At 29.8% G+C, this 22,288-nt stretch overlaps 1 protein-coding gene across 3 annotated transcripts in view; it reads left to right on the top strand.

Moving 5' to 3' along the window:
• The window catches only part of LOC119605588 (cytochrome b reductase 1-like), a 33,549-nt gene extending 11,465 nt beyond the window's left edge, over positions 1–22,084 (top strand). For 2 of the 3 annotated variants that reach the window (XM_037958794.1, XM_037958793.1), the window contains exons 3-5: positions 18,247–18,450; positions 21,390–21,753; positions 21,832–22,084. In XM_037958794.1, the coding sequence (XP_037814722.1) occupies positions 18,247–18,450; positions 21,390–21,753; positions 21,832–21,994 (731 nt within the window). In that variant the 3' untranslated portion in view covers positions 21,995–22,084. Of the gene's footprint in view, positions 1–6,183; positions 6,714–18,246; positions 18,451–21,389; positions 21,754–21,831 lie in introns of those variants that run through there. The other variant, XM_037958792.1, reaches the window with a different exon arrangement.
• Positions 22,085–22,288: the final 204 nt, after the last annotated feature.

Here is a 22,288-nt window from a genome sequence, read left to right as displayed (position 1 = left end):
AAATACCCACAATTAACATTTATTATTTTATTATTATTTTCTTAAATTAAATATTAGTTGACCGTATATAATTATGACAGTATAGAAGAAGCAAAATTTATACACGTCTAGTGTTGATGGTTGGTGATGATGAAGGTGGTGACCGAGTCCTAATTATTTAATATTTTTTTTTGTATCGCATGAACGCATGTAATTTTGAGAAATAAATGGCATGAGAATTTTTGCAACAAGTCGACGACTTCAGTATATGTTTTAATAGTTAATTATTTTCTTCATATTTTATTGTTGTTTTTGTTGAAAATTAACATAAAATAAATACGTTATGTCAAATTGAAGTAAAAGAGTTACCAATAGTTTATTAAAATGGGAATCTTATTTGACCCACAAATATGACACTTGACCTTTACAACCATTTCCAATAATATTCTTTAAAACAGTGATGCATAAGAAAAATGTTTCAACTTTTATGGTTAGAGATCAAACTGTTTTTCTTTAATATAATATGGCAACTCTTTATTCAAAATGTAAACAAACTTAATAGATTTTCATGAGAGTTTTTATAATCATTTAAATGCATCTATTAAAATCTTGATTATTTGTTGTTTTGCTAATAATTAATGAGACATTCATTCGTTCATTCATTATTTCAGTGATTTTATTATAAATTCTATTTGGAGAAAAATTGTTTTTAAAAAAATATTTAAAGAATGAATAATAAATGAATTGTTCATGTTTTCAATCAACAATATCCGCAGTATGTTAATTTAAATCTGGTTTTGAGAAATATATCGTTGTACAATAATTTATTTATGCCTCCCCAAAAAAGGGTGGGGTAGCTATACATTAAAATTTATAAAAATTCTTCTCTCTGTTTTTGAGATTTCAAAAAGTGTCAAGAAAAAATTTTATTCAAAATTGTTTCGAAATTTAATTTTTATCGTTAATTCAAAGCATTAGTTTTAATGTATTAGACACTAATGGTTTTGAATTTATTTTCAAGGAATTTCTTAATGTTAAACATTTTCCTTTTGGTCTGTCTCGTAACACACCCTTTTCTATTTTAAAATCGCATTATTTTTGTTTATACTTTTCCAAAATCCTTAAATGAATTGACAGCTATTACGAGTATTTTAAAGAAAAGAAATCAGGTATAACTCAAATAAATTTACCTGTGCAAATATTGTATTAAGGCAAAAAATACCAAACAGTTGAAATTAATTAAGGTGTTGGTGAATTGTCAGGTGTGAACAGTTGCGAGCAATGAAATAGCAGCTGAAAAGTGCAGATTGCTATTGAGGAATTTTAAGTTAGTTAGTTATTTAGTAGTGGTTAGTAGTTAGTTAGGTTAGTTAGTTAGTGAGTTAGTTAGTTAGTAGTTAGTTAGTTAGTTAGTTAGTTAGTTAGTTAGTTAGTTAGTTAGTTAGTTAGTTAGTTAGTTAGTTAGTTAGTTAGTTAGTAGTAGTTAGTTAGTTAGTTAGTTAGTTAGTTAGTTAGTTAGTTAGTTAGTTAGTTAGTTAGTTAGTTAGTTAGTTAGTAGTTAGTTAGTAGTTAGTTAGTGTTAGTTAGTTAGTTAGTTAGTTAGTTAGTTAGTTAGTTAGTTAGTTAGTTAGTTAGTAGTAGTTAGTTAGTAGTTAGTTAGTTAGTTAGTTAGTTAGTTAGAGTTAGTTAGTTAGTTAGTAGTTAGTTAGTTAGTTAGTTAGTTAGTTAGTTAGTTAGTTAGTTAGTTAGTTAGTAGTTAGTTAGTAGTTAGTTAGTTAGTTAGTTAGTTAGTTAGTTAGTTAGTAGTTAGTTAGTTAGTTAGTTAGTTAGTTAGTTAGTTAGTTTAGTAGTTATTTAGTTAGTTGGTTAGTTAGTTAGTTAGTTAGTGAGTTAGTTAGTTAGTTAGTTAGTTAGTTAGTTAGTTAGTTAGTAGTTAGTAGTTAGTTAGTTAGTAGTTAGTTAGTTAGTTAGTTAGTAGTTAGTTAGTTAGTTAGTTAGTTAGTTAGTTAGTTAGTTAGTTAGTTAGTAGTTAGTTAGTAGTTAGTTAGTTAGTTAGTTAGTTAGTTAGTTAGTAGTTAGTTAGTTAGTAGTTAGTTAGTTAGTTAGTTAGTAGTTAGTAGTAGTAGTTAGTTAGTTAGTTAGTTAGTTAGTTAGTTAGTTAGTTAGTTAGTTAGTAGTAGTTAGTTAGTTAGTTAGTTAGTTAGTTAGTTAGTTAGTTAGTTAGTTGTTAGTTAGTTAGTTAGGTAGTTAGTTAGTTAGTTAGTTAGTTAGTTAGTAGTTAGTTAGTTAGTTAGTTAGTTAGTTAGTTAGTTAGTTAGTTAGTTAGTTAGTTAGTTAGTAGTTAGTTAGTTAGTAGTTAGTTAGTTAGTTAGTTAGTTAGTTAGTTAGTTAGTTAGTTAGTTAGTTAGTTAGTTAGTTAGTTAGTTAGTTAGTTAGTAGTTAGTTAGTTAGTTAGTTAGTTAGTTAGTTAGTTAGTTAGTTAGTTAGTTAGTTAGTTAGTTAGTTAGTTAGTAGTTAGTTAGTTAGTTAGTAGTTAGTTAGTTAGTAGTTAGTTAGTTAGTTAGTTAGTTAGTTAGTTAGTTAGTTAGTTAGTTAGTTAGTTAGTTAGTTAGTTAGTTAGTTAGTTAGTTAGTTAGTTAGTTAGTTAGTTAGTTAGTTAGTTAGTTAGTTAGTTAGTTAGTTAGTTAGTTAGTTAGTTAGTTAGTTAGTTAGTTAGTTAGTTAGTTAGTTAGTTAGTTAGTTAGTTAGTTAGTTAGTTAGTTAGTTAGTTAGTTAGTTAGTTAGTTAGTTAGTTAGTTAGTTAGTTAGTTAGTTAGTTAGTAGTTAGTTAGTTAGTTAGTTAGTTAGTAGTTAGTTAGTTAGTTAGTTAGTTAGTTAGTTAGTTAGTTAGTTAGTTAGTTAGTTAGTTAGTTAGTTAGTTAGTTAGTTAGTTAGTTAGTTAGTTAGTTACTAACCAGTAAGTTGGTTTGTTAATTAAACTATATTTATAGAATGAAGTCGAAGTGCTTTACGTCAGTACCTGGCATGGAGCCCTATCACACGGTGGTACTTTTTCAACCACTGGGTGAGTAACAAGTAAAGAACTCACCACTGCCCCTCTGTGTATCTTACACGCAGGTTGCAATTTGTGTACATGGATATGCCGGTCCATGTACAAGCACTTTGCTCAAGTTATATTTATAGAATGTGCGAACACCAGTTCTGAAAATGTAATCGATATAAAAATATTTCACAGTCTGTGATCAAATTGAGAGTCTTTGCTTATTTGCAGCCATTCATTCATTCTTGCTCCTACACCCACTTCCTAACACCTTTAAGGTGTTTTATAAACGATTTTTTTCGATTTTATTTTATTTCCATCTTAGTAATTGATATGAAACTAATGTGACAATTAATGATATCTAAACAAGAAAACTCATTGTATCCCAGCAAAAACTGGGTAATAGCTTTCAATTGTAATTACTTACCTAACAACATACTTTTCAATGACTACTACATATCGCCTGGATTACATAGAAGTGGTCTAATAAGGTCTTACTAATAATGTATTATATAAATACTTTCTAATTCATTAGTCATCTTGCCAGTAAAGATATAGAAGCTGTATACGTTTTTTCATGCGATTTACAATGACCACTTTTTCTAATTACTTGTAATCGTTTGTGGTAAGTACTTGCCTCCAATGACATCACCGTGTTAAAATAATGACTTAAAATGCTATTGTGTAAGTAAATTTTAGCATCTTAACCCCTTACATGGTAATGAAAGTTTTTACTGGGATTTTTTCTGTTATTACATTTATAAATTTATCAGATATTCTTTTTTAATCATATTCTGTTCACGTTGTAATAATGATCATTGTCGGAAATAAAACAAAAGCATAAAAATTTTTGTTTTTAAACGTGTTGGTTCCGGGTTTGCGATTTTTTTGATTTTTTTCCAAAAATATTGATTGGTTTATATATCTTCTTAATAATCAATTTGCAGAATTACGTTTGAACCCAAACCCATATCCAAATCTTATTTATATCTTTCAGTTTCCAAAATCCCTTTACCACTGCTATTTTCATTATCGCTACTGTCCATTTAATATGTCACGTTTATGGTTAGTTTTAATATATCGTCGATATACATACATGAAGTAAAAAATGTACAAGTAAAATTAGTTATTAACTAAAATAGTTGTTGTAATTTGAAAATAAACAAAAAAAAATCGTTATAAATGCATAAAAAGAAGTCAGACTGGCAGTCGGACATGCTGAGTTAATAGCAGGTGAACGAATGTACGCATAATGAGAGATACGACAGTCCAAAAAAATGGGCTAAATGGGTTTATTAACTATTTTGTACTTTGCTAATAATGTGTTTTTTGTTTGAAATTTAGCGACAATATTTAAGATTTTGAATTATTCTCTTTCTCTCTTAATGCTGTTTACAGCAAGTGTGGAATAAAATTATAGCATGCGAGAGAAATTATAAGCATAAGAGTTTAGTAGGTAACAAACACTTGTTGTTGATTGAGTAGCCAGATGTTTTTGATAGCTGTGTCCAAATGTAGTTTAAAATTTACCCAAAATTCCTTTATGTAGCTTAAGATACACATATTTTTTATAATTATGTATGAACATTACATACTTTAGTCACAACTCCAGCCTTGACTAAACTCTCTGTATAGACTTAACTACAGTTTAACTTTTAATATTCGCAATACAATAGTATATTGTCTTGACTTTTGACAAAGTCTAGTTAATAGTTTTGACTTTCACTATAGTCTAACCTATAGACATGGTTATAGTATCTACTATAATCAGTAAACTTGACTATAATTTATAGACATGATTATAGTCCAATCTATAGACATGATTATAGTCTTACCTATAGACTTGACTATGGACTTACATACATATATACTTGAATATAAATTTCACTATAAACTTGATTATAGTCTACTAAATAGACTTGACAATAGTCTGGACTTAACTACGGACCTGACTATAGACTTGTCTATAAAGTGGACTATAGTCTAGCCTGTGTAGTTGTATATATTATAGACTTTTAAATTGGACTTGATTATAGTCTATGCAGACTTGACTGTAGTCTAGTCTGTAGACTTACCTATAACCTATCATATAGACTTTACTATAATCTAGCCTATAGCCCTGCTTATAGTCTTGCCTATAGACTTGACCTGTAGACTTGACTATAGGCTTGTAAATATATAGATTTTCCTATATATATTTTAATGTATTCTATCCTATAGACTTGCCTTTAGTCTAGACTATATATTTACCTAAAGTCTTAGACCTGACTATACGCTTGCTTTAAACCTTACTATAAACTGGACTATAGTCTAGTCTATAGACTTCCCTATGGTTTAGCATTTATACTTGACTATGTATTTGTATATACTCTTGCGAATTGACTTCACTATAAACTGGACTAGGGTCTAGCTTGTAGTCTTGCATATTCAAGCAAGTTTAGCCTATATATTTGACTATAGTCTGGCCTATAGATTTGACTGTAGTTTGGTCTATAGACTTGCCTATAGTATAGTCTATAGACGTGACTGTAGTCTTTTTTACAGTCTAGCATATAGGCTCAACTTATAATTTATAGACTTGATTATAGTCTATGCTGTATACCAGACCATAGTCTAACGTAGAGACTTGACTCTAATTTTGTCACTATGAATCATTTATAGAATTCCGAAAGTCTGGCATATCTTTTAGTCGATGTTAAATGTGGGAAAATGCATAAACATGTACGTCGTTATTGTGAAATAGTGATGGACAAGTGAGTGTAAAGAGAGTCACTTTATTAAAAAAAAATTGAAGCCATTTACATTTTAAAGAACATATTATTAGTATCATTTGCAATGCAATTTAGTGGAAAGTATTCCATACATTTCAGGTAGTAAATTAAGTCGATTTTTTCTATTTATACTTTAAGTGATCAACTTTTAAGTCACGTTCAAAACACTCCACCGTCAATATTCTCCGCACAATGTGTTATTGTTTACTTTGACCAAATGTTTGCATGTATGAAGACGAGATCTGTATACAATTGGTGGTGGTGGCTACAGACAGTATACTTATGCGATATAGAGAACAAAAAAGTAGCAAAACAAATATGTTTCAGTACTTATTTATCGCGCTTGAGGAAAAAATATTCATATTGTGGGTCTAATATTTTTGCACAAATGTGTTTATTTCAGTTGAGATTGAAACGTTAAAACGTTAAGTAGTGTTTTTCGCCGTGGAAAATAAATGTTTTAAACAAATAATATTGATGTGATTTTTTTTTCTCAATATTTACAAAACAATTAAAATAAGGTGCTCTTTTTTGTTTATAAATCATTATTATTACATTAATAAATATTTACCAAATATAAAATAAAAAAAAACAAACACAGTAAAAGAAAACCAAAACAAAAACAGAAAACATGTCTTACACTGCCACCATGGATATAGAGAAAAATATTAGTTCGGAAAATTCCAATGCAAATATGATGACAGTAGAAATACCTGTCATTAACCCGTCTGCTATACAAATCGAAACGACTACGATTTCTACGACACAAACACCACCCCCAACACCTGCTGATACGGTTGATTTTAAAACGAAGTCATCCTCGACACCTTTAGCCCAAATGGATACCGTGGAACCACAGACACAAACACCACAACAAATGCAATCATCATCAACGACCACCACAACCATGACCAGTACTAAAGGTAAAAAAGAAAGAACTAACCGGGTGGGATCTTATACTTAAAAGTAGTGGGATGTATTACAAATTTTGAATATTTTATGAAGAAATAAGTTTAACGAAAGCGAAAATGTTTTGATCAGTTAAATGTGAAATTATTCTTTCCGATATTTTAATCGATCAGATTAAAAAATTTATTAGGAAATTTTATCATAACTCTCATTAGAATTATTTCCGAAAACTTAATAATAGATTGTGATTTTTTAGAGTTTCTGGAATATTTCTCGTCCTGAAGTTTGAAGATACACTAGAGTGTAAAATAGACTATAGACTAGACTATAGACTAGACTATACACTAGACTATAGACTAGACTAGACTAGACTAGACTAGACTAGACTAGACTATAGACTAGACTATAGACTAGACTATAGACTAGACTATAGACTAGACTATAGACTAGACTATAGACTAGACTATAGACTAGACTATAGACTACACTATAGACTAGACTAGACTATAGACTAGACTAGACTATAGACTAGACTAGACTATAGACTAGACTAGACTATAGACTAGACTTGACTAGATTAGATTAGATTAGATTAGAGTAGATTAGATTAGATTAGATTAGATTAGATTAGATTAGATTAGATTAGACTAGACTATAGACTAGACTATAGACTAGACTAGACTAGACTAGACTAGACTATAGACTAGACTAGACTAGACTATAGACTAGACTAGACTAGACTATAGACTAGACTAGACTAGACTAGACTATAGACTAGACTATAGACTAGACTAGACTAGACTAGACTATAGACTAGACTAGACTATAGACTAGACTAGACTAGACTAGACTATAAACTAGACTATAGACTAGACTATAGACTAGACTATAGACTAGACTAGACTATAGACTATAGACTATAGACTGTAGACTATAGACTAGACTATAGACTAGACTAGACTATAGACTAGACTATAGACTAGACTATAGACTAGACTATAGACTAGACTATAGACTAGACTATAGACTAGACTATAGACTAGACTATAGACTAGACTATAGACTAGACTAGACTAGACTATAGACTAGACTAGACTAGACTAGACTAGACTATAGACTAGACTATAGACTAGACTAGACTAGACTAGACTATAGACTAGACTAGACTATAGACTAGACTAGACTAGACTAGACTATAAACTAGACTATACTAGACTATAGACTAGACTATAGACTAGACTAGACTATAGACTATAGACTATAGACTGTAGACTATAGACTAGACTATAGACTAGACTAGACTATAGACTAGACTATAGACTAGACTATAGACTAGACTATAGACTAGACTATAGACTAGACTATAGACTAGACTATAGAGACTATAGACTAGACTATAGACTAGACTATAGACTAGACTATAGACTAGACTATAGACTAGACTATAGACTAGACTATAGACTAGACTATAGACTAGACTATAGACTAGACTATAGACTAGACTATAGACTAGACTATAGACTAGACTATAGACTAGACTATAGACTAGACTATAGACTAGACTATAGACTAGACTATAGACTAGACTATAGACTAGACTATAGACTAGACTATAGACTAGACTATAGACTAGACTATAGACTAGACTATAGACTAGACTATAGACTAGACTATAGACTAGACTATAGACTAGACTATAGACTAGACTATAGACTACTAGACTATAGACTAGACTATAGACTAGACTATAGACTAGACTATAGACTAGACTATAGACTAGACTGTAGACTAGACTATAGACTAGACTATAGACTAGACTATAGTCTAGACTATAGACTAGACTATAGACTAGACTATAGACTAGACTATAGACTAGACTATAAACTAGACTATAGACTAGACTATAGACTAGACTATAGACTAGACTATAGACTAGACTATAGACTAGACTATAGACTAGACTATAGACTAGACTATAGACTAGACTAGACTAGACTATAGACTAGACTAGACTAGACTATAGACTAGACTATAGTCTAGACTATAGACTAGACTATAGACTAGACTATAGACTAGACTATAGACTAGACTATAGACTAGACTATAGACTAGACTATAGACTAGACTATAGACTAGACTATAGACTAGACTATAGACTAGACTATATACTAGACTATATACTATAGACTAGACTAGACTATAGACTAGGCATTAGACTAGTCTATGGACTAGACTATAGACTAGATTATAAACTTAACTATAAACTAGGCTATAGACTAGACTATAGAGTAGACTATAGACTAGACTATAGACTAGACTATAGACTAGACTATAGACTAGACTATAGACTAGACTATAGACTAGACTATAGACTAGACTATAGACTAGACTATAGACTAGACTATAAACAAGTACTCTTTAATTTCTATTAGGTTTAATTCCATTTTCCTTATCTATATAATATTTTTAAAACACAATAATATTACAAAAGAAATTGTACAGTTTTGTATAAATGACTATAATTAAAACTATGTATTTGTCAGGTATTACAATTTTGCCCATAAACCTAGAATTTTTCCAACCAATAAATTAGTTTAGTTACTCTCAAAGAAGAGGTGTTTGAAAAAAAACTCCTTTTACTAAACACTGCAAGCAAATCAAAGTCAATACTAAGAGCACAAGTCCAACAAAGTGAAAAAATTAAAATATTAAATGCAGAGTAACAATTGTAAAAAAATAATATATATTTTTAAACACGCTCAACCAACAAAACCTCATCATCATCGTCGCCATTCAAATTGTGGCTAACTGACTGACTAACAACATCAACTAACTAGTAGTGGAATCATATGGAGTTTAATATATAGAAGTTAGTTAGTATGACTAGTAGAGTAAGTAGTTAGTTACCCATTCATTCATCCACCATTATGACCATAATAATAATAACGATCGTCTAGTAAAAGTTGTTGATGTTTTTACATTAATTTTCACTTTATTTTGAATTTGTTTTTAAAACGAAATAAAATGAAATGCTTAATTTATGGGGAAGAGTTTCCATGCTAAATATATATTTGAATGGTTTTTTTTTTAATTCCATTGAAAAATGGAGTTGGTGCCAAAAAATTTTAAATTTTCAAATTGTTTTGATCATTAGTCAGTGTTGTTTATTCGGACTTGTTGTCTACAAGATGAGAAAGTCGGCTCTTCACTTCGTTTTCTTAGTTTTCGTAATTTTTCGAATGACAAAGTTTTTAAGAAGAGAAAATTTTATTGAATAGTTTTCTAAAGTGAAAATTCTGGTATTCTATCCTGTATTCTAGTCTATATACTAGACTATCGACTAGACTAAGGATTAGACTATGAACTAGAATGTAATAGACTATGGAATAGACTTTAAACTAGTCTTTAGGCTGGACTATAGACTAAACTAGAGACTACACTATAGACTAGACCATAGACTAGACCACAGACTAGACCATAGACTAGACCATAGACTAAACCATAGACTAGACCATAGACTAGACTATAGACTAGTCTCTACACTAGACTATACACTGTACTATAGACTAGGCAATTGACTAGAATATAGACATATTTATAGGCTTCAGACTAGACTATGGAATATCCTTTAAACTACACCTTCAACTAGACTATAGTCTAGTCTTTAGACTAGACTATTGGCTAAACTATAGACTAGACCATGTACTAGACTATAGACTAGACCAAATACTAGACTATAGACTAGACCATACACTAGACCGTAGACTAGACTATAGACTGGACTATAGGCTTCAGAATAGACTATGGAGTATTCTTAGATTTGACTATAGATTAGACTTAAGACTAGACTATAGACTAGACCATAGACAAGACTATAGAGTAGACAATAGACTGGACTTTAGACTAGAATATAGACTAGACTTTAAACTAGACTTTAGACTAAACTTTAGACTAGACTTTAGACAAGACTTTCGACAAGACTTTAGACAAGACTTTAGATAAGACTTTAGACCCGACATTAGATTAGACATTAGACAAGACTTTAGACTAGACTTTAAACTAGATTATAGACTAGAATATAGGCTAGACTATATACAAGACTATAGACTAGACGACAGACTAGACCATATACTAGACTATAGACTATACTATAGACTAGACAATTGACTAGATTATATACAGACTACAGGATTCAGACAAGACTATGGAATATCCTTTGGACTATGCCTTAGACTAAACTATAGACTAGACTTTAGAGACTATAGGTTAGACTGTAGACTAGACCACAGGCAAGACTATAGAGTAGACAATAAACTAGACTTTAGACTAGACTATAGACTAGACTATAGACTAGACTATAGACTAGACCATAGACTAGACTATAGACTAGACTATAGACTAGACTATAGACTAGACTATAGACTAGACTATAGACTAGACTATAGACTAGACTATAAACTAGACTATAGACTAGACTATAGACTAGACTATAGATTCGACTATAGACTAGACTATAGACTAGACTATAGACTAGACTATAAACTAGATTATAGACTAGACTATAGACTAGATTATAGACTAGATTATTGACTGGACTATAGACTAGACTATGAACTAGACTATAGACTATACTATAGACTAGACTATAGACTAGACTACGAACTAGACTATAGGCTAGACCATACACTAGACCGTAGACTAGACTATAGACTAGACTATAGACTGGACTATAGACTATACCATAGGCTTCAGAATAATTTATGGAGTATTTTTTAGACTACACCTTAGATTTGACAATAGACTTGACTTAAGACTAGACTATAGATTAGACTAAAAACTGGGCTATAAACTAGACTATAGACTAGACTATAGATTATATACCAGACCATATACTACAGACTAGACCATAGATTAGACTGTATACTAGAACATAGACTATAAAATTTTTTATAAAAATTAAATTTATCTAAAATTTTCTGTAGAAAAAAAAATTTTTGACAAATTTGATATAAAAACAAAATTCATTGAAAATTCCTATTTTGAGAAGTTATCTCAAATTTTCCCATAAAGGATTATTTATCGCAAATTATGCGCTCAAAATAGCTATAACAGTTTCTTTAGATATCCTTCCCCCTTAAATGTTTTTTATTTTTAAACTTTTACTCTAAGATATAAATCAAGTTTAACTTTAAATATAACAGCAATTTTTTAAAAACGAGCAAAAAAAAAGTACAATTGAATTCGCTCGTATCTTCATGAACAATTTTAATTTTTTATTATTTTCTTATTATGACTCGTATCTGTTGAACATTTTTTCACTATCTCTTCACAATTACACACTTATGTATTAGTAGAGAGTAATGTTTATTTGCGCAAATATAAAAAAAAAATGAAGAAAAATAAAATGAAATAAAACATTATTTTGCTACATTATTGTTTAATTTAATAAAATTTAAAAGGAGAACAAAAAACAGTAAAAGCAACAACATGTAATAAATTTAGTTAAATCGCAATTGGATTGCAAGTTATTGTACGGCGGAGTACTCCAAAGTATAATCATAGTCGTTATTTTTATTTTTTTCTTAATGAAATCATCAAGCAGAAGCATGTGTTTGCCTGCATGTGCTTGAACATACAAGTTGAAACAAATTGTTCATTAATTTATTTAAGGGGGGCAGAGTGGGTAGCAAAATTGAGTTTTTTTCTTCTTTAAATCATCTGAATAGCAACTCCATAATGCAGCTAAGAAATGTGTTGAGTTTTTTTGGTGGACCTAACCCCTTATTTGCTTTACTTTTCTTGTTGCATGTCTGAAATGTTTACACACTTCTTCAAACACTAAAATTTTGAAAGCGAAAGTCTAGTCAAGTGTATTTTGTACATAATCGCTAAGTGAGAATGAATATTAGACAGCTGCAAGTTGCAGCCTGCAACATTGTTCGATAAATAAATTTTAAGCTACCAAAATGCCCAAGAGTTAACCGGCTCTAGAATAGTTTCTAAAAGCGCTTAACCGTAAGTTCTTGTTTGTGGATCCATGTTCGTTGCACAGCTCACTTAAATTAACTTAATATTTTTTTTTATTACAACTTGCAACAACTAGCATTATGATGACTAATAGTTAAAGTTATTTAATTCATAGTGCAACTATTGTGTTATTTGCTCATAATAATAGCAGTAGAATTGCAAATTTTATCATTTTGAAAGCAATTAAATATTTTGTTAAACGACTACATCGTTGGAAGAAAAACAAATAATTAATTAAAATATAATACGATTTCTGAATGAGAACACTTCAAAAAAAATGATGTCACTTATAAATACATCTAAATTTAAAATTCAAAATTATTATAAACAATTGAATTGAATTTTTGTTAAAAAAAAACAAGTGATGTAGGTCTTTTTTATAAATAACAGATTATCTTTACATCAAATCTCTCCAGAACTTTATTAAACACATTTACTTATTTTATTCGATACTATAGTATTTTATACAGTCCAGTCAGTAAATATATTTCCTAGTGTAGACTATAGTCTATTCTATAGTTCATATTATAATATATTATACAGTCCAGGCTTTACTTTTTACTATAGTCTATTCTTTGGTCCAGTCTATTGTCTGGACTATTTAGTTCAGACTATAGTTTATTCTTTTGCCCAGACTTAAGTATATTCTTTAGTCTAGAATATGGATTATTCTATATGCATGATCAGACCAAAGTCTACACCATAGTTACGATTATAGTCTAGTTTATATTCAATAGTTTGTAGTTAAGACTATAGTTTATTACATAGTCCAGATTATAGTTCAAGACATAGTCCTGACTCTAATCCAGACAATAATACAGCATATAATCCAGACAATAGTCCAGTATATAGCCCAGACTATGGTCTAGTCATTAGTCCAGACTATAGCCAGTCTATAGTCCAGTTTGTAATCCAGACTACAGTTTATAGTCCAGAATATAGTCTAGTCTATAGTCCAGACTATAGTCTAGTCTATAGTCCAGACTATAGTCTAGTCTATAGTCCAGACTATAGTCTAGTCTATAGTCCAGACTATAGTCTAGTCTATAGTCCAGACTATAGTCTAGTCTATATTTCAGACTATAGTCTAGTCTATAGTTTAGACTATAGTCTAGTCTATAGTCCAGACTATAGTATAGTCTATAGTCCAGACTATAGTATAGTCTATAGTCCAGACTATAGTATAGTCTATAGTCCAGACTATAGTATAGTCTATAGTCCAGACTATAGTCTAGTCTATAGTCCAGACTATAGTATAGTTTATAGTCCAGACTATAGTATAGTCTATAGTCCAGACTATAGTATAGTCTATAGTCCAGACTATAGTATAGTCTATAGTCCAGACTATAGTATAGTCTATAGTCCAGACTATAGTATAGTCTATAGTCTAGTCTATAGTAAAGACTATAGTCTAGTCTATAGCAAAGAAAGACTGTAGTCTAGTCTATAGTAAAGACTATAGTCTAGTCTATAGTCTTTACTATAGACCTCTAGTCTAGTCTGTAGTCTAGTCTATAGTAAAGACTATAGTCTAGTCTATAGTAAAGACTATAGTCTAGTCTATAGTAAAGACTATAGTCTAGTCTATAGTAAAGACTATAGTATAGTCTGTAGTCCAGATTATAGTCTAGTCAATAGTCCAGCTTATAGTCTAGTCTATAGTCCAGACTAAAGTCTAGTCTATGGTCCAGACCATAGTCTAGTTTATAGTCCAGACTATAGTCTAGTTTATAGTAAAGACTGTAGTCAGTCTATAGTCCAGACTATAGTCCAAGCTATAGTCAAACAATGACAATTGAGTCAAAAGTCCAGACTATAGTTTAGTCTGTAATCCAGACTATAGTTTATTCTATAGTCCAGACTATGGTTTAGTCTATAGTCCAGACTATAGTTTAGTCTATAGTCCAGACTAGAGTTTAGTCTATAGTCCAGACTATAGTCTGGTACATATAATAGTTTGGTCCGGATTACAGTTTGTATTTTAGTCTATAGTCCGGTCTATATTCTAGTCTATAGTCCAGGCAACAATCTTGTTTAAATGTAGTCTGGTCTATAGTTCAGACTATAGTTTAGTCTATAATCCAGACTATAGTCTAGTCTATAGTCCAGAATATATTTTGATCTATAGTCCAGTCTATAATTTTGTCTAAAGACTATATTCTAGACTACAGTCTAGTCTACGTTATAAACCGAAGTATATAGTACAGGCTATAGTTTATTCTATATAGCCTTGTCAAAAATTTAACAGTTTATTTAATTTTCACAAATGTTTATTTAAAAACACCTTTAAATTAAAAATAACTTTTATAAAAGAGCATTATTATAAAGTTAAAAAATTTCTATAAAATGTTCTTTGTCTTCTAAGTTTGCAACGGATGCTTTAAAACAAATATTGGGTTTTTATCTATTTTTCAAAATACTAGATAAGAATTCGAGTTTTGTTTTATTTTTGGTTTATAATTGAACTGAGGTAAAAAAAAATTAAAAGTTAATAAAATTTTGCTACAAATATTTGCACAATTAGTTTGTTGAGTGTGTGTATGTATGGCAAACAATTACAAAAAAGTGTTTCTTCTTTAACTTTTGTTATAATTAAAATTTAATTTGCTCTTCTCTTGTTAACTTGTTTATATCAGTTAATTAGGTTTTTTTTTTTAAATAATCTAGGATCGTGCATCTTTTCGACAAATTTCTAAAAATATTAAAGAAAGTAAAAAATATTTTAACATGATTTGTTTTCATATTTAAATTAAAAAACCATAAATATAACAAACTGCGTACATTTCATTTCAGATAACTACTTCAACTTAACTCTTTTCAAATATTTCTTTCATCACTTATAATTGTTAGGGTAGGGCTTTGCTAAAGTTCTATTTAGTAAATATGAAAATATTATTGAAATTTTATTGATTTTATTAAAAGTTATTAAAATTCATAAAGAATTTTTATTTATTTACAAAATACTACAACATTTTTTTTTATTATGATTTGTAGTCAAATGTGTACCCGCCACTTGTTCGAAAAAAACGCATATGCTTTCTGAATAAATAATTAATTTGCGTAGTACTGTTTTTATTTTATTTGAGTTTTTTTTTCAAACAGAAAATAAATATAAACAAGAATGTTGATGATTAATACATAAAATTAGTTTAATTAAAAATATATTTAAATATTATGAAAATTATTAAATTGTGTGCTTAAAAACAAAGTGTTTTTTTAATTACTTCCCGACTTTGAATAATATTTTTGAAAAATTTTTTTTTGCCAATCTATAGATGAGACTATAATAAACTCTGTTGATCATAATATAGAAAATAATCTAGTCTATAGTCGTGTCTATAGTTCAGACTATAGTCTATTCTATACTCCAGACTATAGTCTATTCTATAGTCCAGACTATAGTCTATTCTATAGTCCAGACTATAGTCTATTCTATAGTCCAGACTATAGTCTATTCTATAGTCCAGACTATAGTCTAGACTATGGTATATTCTGTAATCTATAATCTAGTCTATAGTCGTGTCTATAGTTCAGACTATAGTCTATTCTATAGTCCAGACTATAGTCTATTCTATAGTCCGGACTATAGTCTAGACTATGGTATATTCTGTAATCTATAATCTAGTCTATAGTCGTGTCTATAGTTCAGACTATAGTCTATTCTATAGTCCAGACTATAGTCTATTCTATAGTCCAGACTATAGTCTATTTTATAGTCCAGACTATATTCTATTCTATAGTCCAGACAATAGTCTATTATATAGTCCAGACTATAGTCTATTCTATATTCCAGACTATAGTCTATTCCAGACTATATTCTATTCTATATTCCGGACTATATTCTAGTCTATAGTCCAGACTATATTCTACTCTATAGTCCAGGCTATAGTCTATTCTATAGTCCAGACTATAGTCCAGACTATAGTCCAGACTATATTCTATTCTATATTCCAGACTATATTCTACTCTATAGTCCAGACTATATTCTACTCTATAGTCCAGAATATAGTCTATTCTATAGTCCAGACTATAGTCTATTCTATAGTCCAGACTATAGTCTATTCTATAGTCCAGACTATAGTCTATTCTATAGTCTATTCTATAGACCAGACTATAGTCTATTATATAGTCCAGATTATAGTGCAGACTATAGTCTATTCTATAGTCCAGATTACAGTCTTTTCTATAGCCCAGACTATAGTTCATTCTATAGCCTATTCTGTAGTCCAGACTATAGCCTATTCTGTAGTCCAGACTATAGTCTATTCTATAGTCCAGACTATAGTCTATTCTATAGTCCAGACTATAGTCTATTCTATAGTCCAGACTATAGTCTATTCTATAGTCCAGACTATAGTCTATTCTATAGTCCAGACTATAGTCTATTCTATAGTCCAGACTATAGTCTATTCTATAGTCCAGACTATAGTCTATTCTATAGTCCAGACTATAGTCTATTCTATAGTCCAGACTATAGTCTATTCTATAGTCCCAGACTATAGTCTATTCTATAGTCCAGACTATAGTCTATTCTATAGTCCAGACTATAGTCTATTCTATAGTCCAGACTATAGTCTATTCTATAGTCCAGTCTATAGTCTATTCTATAGTCCAGACTATAGTCTATTCTATAGTCCAGACTATAGTCTATTCTATAGTCCAGACTATAGTCTATTCTATAGTCCAGACTATAGTCTATTCTATAGTCTAGACTATAGTCTATTCTATAGTCCAGACTATAGTCTATTCTATAGTCCAGACTATAGTCTATTCTATAGTCCAGACTATAGTCTATTCTATAGTCCAGACTATAGTCTATTCTATAGTCCAGACAATAATCTATTCTATAGTCCAGACTATAGTCTAGTCTATACTCCAGACTATACTCCAGACTATAGTCTAGTCTATACTCCAGACTATAGTTTATTCTATTCTCCAGACTATAGTCTAATTTATACTCCAGACTATAGTCTATTCTATAGTCCAGACTATAATCTATTCTATAGTCCAGACTATAGTATATATTTTATAGTCCAGACTATAGTCTATTCTATAGTCCAGGCTGTAGTCTATTCTATAGTCCAGACTGTAGTCTATTCTATAGACCAGATTATAGTCTATTCTATAGTCCAGACTGTAGTCTATTCTATAGTCCAGACTATAGTCTATTCTATAGTCCAGACTATAGTCCAGGCTATAGTCTATTTAATTTTATATCCAGATTGTAGTCTAGTCTATAGTCTGGTCTAAAATCTAGACTGTAGTCTATAAAATAGTCTTGTCTATAGTCAGGACAATAGCCTAGCTTATAATCTGCAAAATAGTCTAGTTTATAGTCTAGACCATAGCATATTCAAAAGTTCAGCGGTCTTGTCTTTGCTCCAGATTATTGTCTAGTCTGGTATAGTTTGTCTATAGTCTAGACGATAGTCCCGACTGAAATAAATTATTCTTTAGTAATATTTCTATTAATAATATTTTCTATTGATTTCTATTAATAATATTAATTTTTCTTTCCAGATAAAATGGACACGGATCCAGCATTGGCTAATTTCAAAGTATTATATGTTTTAACCCAATTATGCGGTTTAACAATGATCGTTTTAATGGGCAGTTGGATCGGTGTACATATGGGCGGCTTGGGTGGTACCAATAATCCAAGTTTAGAATTCAATTGGCATCCACTACTCATGACAATCGGTTTAATATTCTTATATGGCAATGGTAAGTTTTTATAAGTAATTAATTAACTACTACATATTGCATCAATTACCTTACTTAAACCGAACTTCACAACTTATGTCATAATTAAGTGCTTATTAATGACTTACAATATATATTTGTGCGACTACAGTATAGGTCAATACAGTTATTCATAGTTGGCAAAAGTCCTTCGTTAAACTAATAAAAAATTTAATTCTTTTACATTTATTTTTGACGTTCTTATTATTGCGTGTTGAAATAAACATTTCGTTGCACTTGTCGTTCAAAAAAAAAAGCATAAAATCTAAACTGACATATTCGCAAATGTCTGTAGGTATTATGTCGTAGTTAAAGTTAAATCTGTTGTTATTCTTAATACAAAATAGTAAATAAAAATATTTTATTTCTGAGATGTTATTGAAGGTAGAATGAATGGATGGATACGTATCTAAAAGGTGTGTATTTTTTTTTTGTTATTGATGGCGGTTGAATATTGTTACGTTCGTAGGTGACGTGAAGGTGCAGTTAATTTGCAATTGTGCAATGGTTGATTTTTATTTAATGTTTATTTTGATATGATTAGTATGCCAAAATCGATTTTAAGCGTCTCTTTTTTTTCTGAAAAATCCACACACTTTTGTTTATTAATTAGGTTTTGAATAATGTTTATGTATTTTGCAAATATGTATGTGTGTTTTTTCAAGTATTCAAAGTTATTGTTACGTGCATTTTTTAGTAAAAATTCTTAAGACATTTCAATTCAATTGTTAAAAAATTTTGAAAGGGGGAAGAAAATAATACTAAAATAGCAATTTGTCGATGTTTTGCATTGATGTTTTTATTCCATTTTATGGAGTTCTATTTCGGAAATGCTTATAAATATAGCCATGAATATAATGTATGATTTGTAAACAATAGTGCAGATTATAGTGTTGTCTAAAATTATTCTAGGAGAAAAGTAAAAAAGACATGTCTACAGCATAATCTATAGTCTGGACTATAATACTGACTATAGTCCTATCTTTATTGTAGTTTTTTGTATCCAAACGAAAGTCTTGTCTATTATCTAGGCAGTCTATGGTACAGACTATAAATTTGTCTATATGCCAGACTATAGTCGTATCTATTGTCCAGGCATTGTAAAAGTACTACATGATCTATAGTCCAGACTATAGTATTATCTATAATCTAGAATATCGTCTAGTATATAGTTCAGACTATTGTCTTTTCAATAGTCCAGACTATAGTATTATCTTCTAGTATATAGTCCAGACCATTGTCTTGCCAATAATCCAGAATATAGTCTTATCTAAAGTCCAGATAATAGTCCTGTCTACTGTCCAGACTATAGTATTGTCTATAGTTCAGACTATTATCTTTTCTATTGTCCAGACTATATTCTATAGTCCATACTAGACTTGCCAATAGTCCAACCTATAGTTATATCCATAGTCCAGGCTATAGCATTTTATATAGTCCACACTATTGAACTGTATATAGTACTATATGATCTGTAGTCCAATCTATAGTATTATCTACAATCTAGAATATCGTCTAGTATATAGTCCAGACTATAGTCTTGTCTATAGTCCAGACTATTGTCTTGTCAATAGTCCAGACTATAGTATTATCTGTAATGTAGAATATCGTCTAGTATATAGTCCACACTATTGTCTTGTTAATAGTCCGAAATATAGTTTTGTCTAAAGTCCAGACAATAGTATTGTATATAGTCCACACTATTGAACTGTCTATAGTCCAGATTATTGTCTAGTATAAAGTTCAAAGAAATGTTTAGTCTATATTTTACCTACAGTCCGGACTATAGTCTTGTCTATAGACATATGTATAGTCCAGACTTTAGTCCTGTCTATAGTTCAGACTATTATCTTTACTATTGTCCAGACTATAGTCTATAGTCCATATTATAGCCTTGACAAAAGTCCAGACTATAGTCAAGACCATGATCCAGACCATAGCATTGTATCTACTATAGTTTAGTCTATAGTCTAATCTATAATATTATCTCTAATCGAAACTATAGTTTTATCTATAGTCCAGACGATTGTCTAGTATATAGTCCTGTCCATAGTCTTGATTATAGTACAGAATATAATATTGTCTAAAGTCCAGTTTATAGTTTTGTATATAGTCCAGACTATAATCTTGTCTCCAGTCCGATCTATAGTCTTGTCTACAGTTCAGACTGTAGACTTGACTGTATTCTAGACAATAGTATTGTATTAAGTCCAGACTATAATCTTGTCTATAGTCCAAACTACTCTCTTGTGTATAGTTCAGACTATAGTTTTATCCATAGACAACCTATTTTTTAGTCTATAGTCTAGTATTGTCTATAGTCCATGCTATAGAATTGTATAGGCTATATATAGTCTAGACTTTAGCATTGTCTACTGTCCAGACTATAGTATTTTCTATAGTCCAGAGTATAGCATTGTCTATAATCTATACTATAGTATTGTCTATAGTCGAGACCATAGTCTAGAGACAGGTCTATATTCTACACTAATAAACTTTTAAACATTGTATAGACTGTAGAATCCTGAGTAGACCCTTAACCTAACTATATACAAGACAAAGGACTGAACTAGTAAATAAACTATGGATTAGAGTATACTTACGTTAGACATGACATTTGAAATGTTATTGGAAAATGGCCTATAGAAATCATCTTCAAATACAGCATTGAACTATATCTGTGTCAGTTCCCTTTCTTCTTGGACACTTATAACTACATTCATATATATATATAAATATATATAAATTGCCATTAAATAAAAAAAAAAACATCAATTATTTTTTAACTTATTAACTCCATTTAAGTATAAAACTAATCACATTATTAAATAAAATTACTTACTAAATACAATTTTTTTTTCTAAAAAAAAAAATATATATTTTCATATTTTTCAATTTGATTACATTGAACACCTCTAAAGCCATTTTGGTATATCGTGGCTTCCGTTCAACGCGCAAGAAGGCATTGAAAATAACACATGCCGCCATACACATGGGTGCATTCATACTAACGGTTATTGCCCTCAAAACCGTATTCGATTCACATAATTTAGCCAAAACTCCCATACCGAACATGTATTCGTTGCACTCATGGTTGGGTCTATCGGCCGTCATACTTTTCTGTTTGCAATATGTTGTTGGCTTTGCGGCATATTTAGTACCAGGTGCTAAGGAATCATTGAAAGCTGCTATCATGCCATTGCACATATATTTCGGTCTATTTGGTTTTGTATTGGCAATCGCTTCGGCTTTGATGGGCATAACTGAAAAGGCGATATTTTCAGTGTAAGTTAAACGAATCGAAAAAAATTAATTTAAATAATGAGTTCTTTTTTTATATTAATTTGTTGTAACTCATTTTAGTGCCAACTATTCAAATTTACCCAGTTCTGGTGTTATGGTTAATTTGTGTGGTGTTTTGTATATCGTGTTTGGTGGTTTGGTCGTTTATCTGGCTACAAATCCCGCTTACAAAAGGAAACCTATACCCGAAGATACCGCTTTGTTAACAAATGGTGCTGAATAAATTGTTTTTATGTTTAAACAAATATATTTTAATTTAAGTTTAATTATTTATTTTTTTTTTGTTTTAGTTTTATAACTAATATTTTTATCACAAAGAAAAGCTCAAATTTTTTTACTATATAAATTTATATTTTTTTTTATATAAAAAGTTTAGTCCTTATTGTTTATTTCTAATAATTTGTACTTCAAACGATTTGCACAAATATCTTATTGGTGCTTAAAACGAAATTTGTGCTAAAATCTTTTATTTAAATTCTAATTATTACCAAATATTAATGAAAATATTTTTATATTT

The sequence above is a fragment of the Lucilia sericata genome, unplaced genomic scaffold (genome assembly GCF_015586225.1).
Source record: "Lucilia sericata isolate MDLA Ls3-8-SP2 unplaced genomic scaffold, ASM1558622v1 Contig000499F_arrow, whole genome shotgun sequence".
Classification (NCBI taxonomy): Eukaryota; Metazoa; Arthropoda; class Insecta; order Diptera; family Calliphoridae; genus Lucilia; species Lucilia sericata.
The sequence above is the reverse complement of the archived record's forward strand: the minus strand, read 5'-3'. Positions and strand labels throughout refer to the sequence as shown.